Below are 3,257 nucleotides of genomic sequence, written 5' to 3'. Positions count from 1 at the left end.
ACGACCGAACCAATCTCCCGCTATATTCTCCTCTAACTCTAACAAAGCTCGGGACGTGCAATATTTATAACAATGTACTTGTTTTATCTTGCAAATGAATTTCAGAAGGCACGGTGGAAGTTTTTTGGTGCTAATTTTCACATTTGATCAGAGAGAGGCTCCGCCCACTGTCCACGAGTGATGCCATGTGTTCACTAGTGCACATCCAGAGGTCGGATATAAAAGTCAGACCGGGAAAGGAGGATCATTAGTTTGTATTGGTCCGAGGAAACTTTTACCCAGAGGCGGATTCAGAAGAGAGTTCAATGTTCAGAAGTGTTTTCCAGTTTGTACTGTACTTATTCCTGGTAGATGTGTCCCCACAAGGTCAGTTTATATTTCCGTACATATACTTTATATGCATAATACACTACACGATAAACACTATTTACTACACACGTGCTTATTATTGCCAAAATTTTATTGAAGTATATTTAATCATTGGTGAAATAAGTGTACAACTAGATTTAATCTTTTATTCATTCAAAATATTGTGTGAATTAAATTAAGTGATCTAATGGAAGATTTTTGATTTTCATTTGTTTAAGATATTTACATTTACTATTTATCTTATTTCATTTCATTCATTTTTATTAATCTATTTATTTATTATTATCATTATTATTCACTATTTATTCACTCGTGTGTTCTACAAGACTAGAACGAAACTTCAATTCGATAGCACCATTCTTTATTTTCATTGTGAATTTTAAAAAGTAGGGAAAAAACTTTTAAAAAATAAAAAAGACCCCCCCCCCCAAAAAAAAACCCAAACATTAACTAGTTACCATGCATAAAGTGAAAAACAGCGTTCATTTAGTGGAAGAATTAATGCGCGCGTCGGATTAGTTTTCAAACTTCATGTCATTTAGCATTTACATGATTTTTAATAAAAATCATAACCCGAATTTAGATACAATTATTAAAAAGAGATAGAGACAAAGAAAAATAATGTTTTTAATTAATTTGATATAGGGACATACGCAAAGCAGGTGCGATTTGCCGATACCCAAGGCTGCCCGTCCGTGGGACTTCCCGCCAACGGCGAGCGCCAAAACAACGTTCTCTACAAGACCAAACCCATGTTTGTATTAGACACCCGGAGTGTCAAAGAGGGCTATCTCCCGGGAAAGTCGTATTCATGTAAGTTGAAACAAATGGAATGTCCTACACTTATTACTTACAATGTGAAAATAGCATGATTTAAAAGGTTTAAAAAAAAACAGGGAGAATTGCAAAAGGACATTAAGGAATTTCTGGTTTAATGGAAACAAAATCTTTTGTAAATTTTTTACAAGTAAGTGTATTTATAAAGTGTACTTATGAAAACAAAAAAGATAATAAGCATGAAATTCCTTTTTGCTTCAATGTGCTAGAAATGTTACATGTGTAGATTTGGTTGAATCGGACACTATGACTTGTAAGTAGAAAGAAGTGGTGTTCCGAGACAACCGCATAATAAAACTAGTCAGCAAGCCCTGTCCATTTCTACAGTGTATGTGAGAGCCCAAGACAGTGATCGGAAGTTCTCGGACGTTTTGGTCTGGGCTGAAGGAAGTGGGCTAGAGGGTTGTAGCACAGGCAGTTTTGATACAAACCCAACTTACTACCACCAACCAGAGAACTGCTCTCACTTGGTCACCCGAAACTCCAAAGTTCCAGAGCACACGTTCCTATTTACCTGGAAAGCGCCACTGTGTGGCTGCGTTACTATTAGGTGAACTTTCATCTGAGAAGTAGTTACAGCAATTTGTGTGTTGTTCATACCAAATATATTCATTAATCTCACAAAAAATAATCAAATAGATTGTTAGATTAGATTGTTAACTCTACAATAAGTACAAATCATTCTGCTTCGGCATCAAATCTGATTGGTAATTTGTATAACGGTGGGAAATGTGGAAGTCTTAATAAACGATTAATTGTAGTTGTTTCTTTAATTGCAGGGCACGCGTGTCCACTGCCACTGCCGATACGAGTTCTTTTGTATTAGACGACATGTCCAAAAAAGAGGGCCATCTTACCTCACATATCTGTCCAAAAGATGTGCATCCACTATTAGCAACCGTAAGAATCTTTAAAATTTTCATTACATGTTATCAAGAAAACAAAATCCCCTATAAAACAATACATTACAAGCCTATCCTGATACGCGATGGACAATCAATGTTAATATTTTTTTCAACACAATATTTTCATCAAACTCCTTTCTTTTTCATATAGTTATCCGTTACGGAGAGGAAAGATCTCTTATGCCAAGTAATCGATGACATCACAGGATCTGACGTAGCAACCAGACGATACGTTCTGAGCAGACGTAAAATGGAATATAACGCTATGTCACAACTCCAAAAAGAATCTTGGGAACTCGCTCTTCATCAAAGAGTTTACAACATTAAAAAGTGTTGTGGTCTGGTGCGTACCTTACTCATTATATAGAATTAAAAGAAAAAATTTTCCTCACAATATCAAATGACTGTGTGTTGAAATAAGACGAGACATATTACTTCCCTCTTGGCTACATTGTCGAAATGATTTTTTAAAGAAATACAAAAAATCCCCATTACAGATGACGTAGAGTTTGAAATGTTTATTATCCTACTTCCAGAAGGGAACAGAGAGAACTGACTGTATTGGAGACGAGCGTCGACATCGGCTTGACCGGTTTTGTGCTTATGGGGAATCTATAATTCCATTCACATTCAAGAGACGTGGATTTATGGAACAAAGAAGAAAGGATTGCTGTTGGAAACTAGGTATTGATATTCTTCTGGAATGCATTTCTTAGGAAAACACAAAATTCCTGACGAGAATTTCAAGCATAATTTCTCCAGGAAGTAACTAAAGTGAAAGACGGTAATTTTTTTTCATGTTTACAGGCGAACGTCGATACCACTGTTTTGCATACGTGCCCAGCGATGAAGCCAAGAGTGCCGATAGTCTATGGAATGTGAAACATGTTCAGGAATTGGACGAATCTGATCCAATCAACGACCTGGAGGACTACGCACCAGAAGTCTTGAAGAAAGTAAATATAGCAAGTAACTTCGTAACATTTGTTATACGGAATGTAACGTTTTTAGAAGAAGAAAGTATCTTGTAAAAATACTGTTACAATAGACTGTACAACATCTATAATTGTAGCTATCAAAACTTCCTGCTTTCGTGAATGCATATGCTGATAGTGCCAACCCAGTAATAAGTCACATAGAACAGAA

At 36.0% G+C, this 3,257-nt stretch overlaps 1 protein-coding gene across 4 annotated transcripts in view; it reads left to right on the top strand.

The window, feature by feature from the left end:
- The first annotated feature begins 209 nt into the window (after window positions 1-209).
- The window catches only part of LOC125677739 (uncharacterized), a 5,115-nt gene continuing 2,067 nt past the window's right edge, over window positions 210-3,257 (top strand). For 2 of the 4 annotated variants that reach the window (XM_056160758.1, XM_048915906.2), the window contains exons 1-8: window positions 210-366; window positions 1,015-1,182; window positions 1,534-1,756; window positions 1,986-2,106; window positions 2,263-2,454; window positions 2,648-2,795; window positions 2,919-3,067; window positions 3,184-3,257. The exon at window positions 3,184-3,257 is cut by the window's right edge and continues 224 nt beyond it. In XM_056160758.1, the coding sequence (XP_056016733.1) occupies window positions 306-366; window positions 1,015-1,182; window positions 1,534-1,756; window positions 1,986-2,106; window positions 2,263-2,454; window positions 2,648-2,795; window positions 2,919-3,067; window positions 3,184-3,257 (1,136 nt within the window). In that variant the 5' untranslated portion in view covers window positions 210-305. Of the gene's footprint in view, window positions 367-1,014; window positions 1,183-1,533; window positions 1,757-1,985; window positions 2,107-2,262; window positions 2,455-2,647; window positions 2,796-2,918; window positions 3,077-3,183 lie in introns of all 4 variants that reach the window. The other 2 variants (XM_048915907.2, XM_048915905.2) reach the window with 1 other exon arrangement.

This window comes from Ostrea edulis, chromosome 3 (genome assembly GCF_947568905.1).
Source record: "Ostrea edulis chromosome 3, xbOstEdul1.1, whole genome shotgun sequence".
NCBI lineage: Eukaryota > Metazoa > Mollusca > Bivalvia > Ostreida > Ostreidae > Ostrea > Ostrea edulis.
The sequence above is the reverse complement of the archived record's forward strand: the minus strand, read 5'-3'. Positions and strand labels throughout refer to the sequence as shown.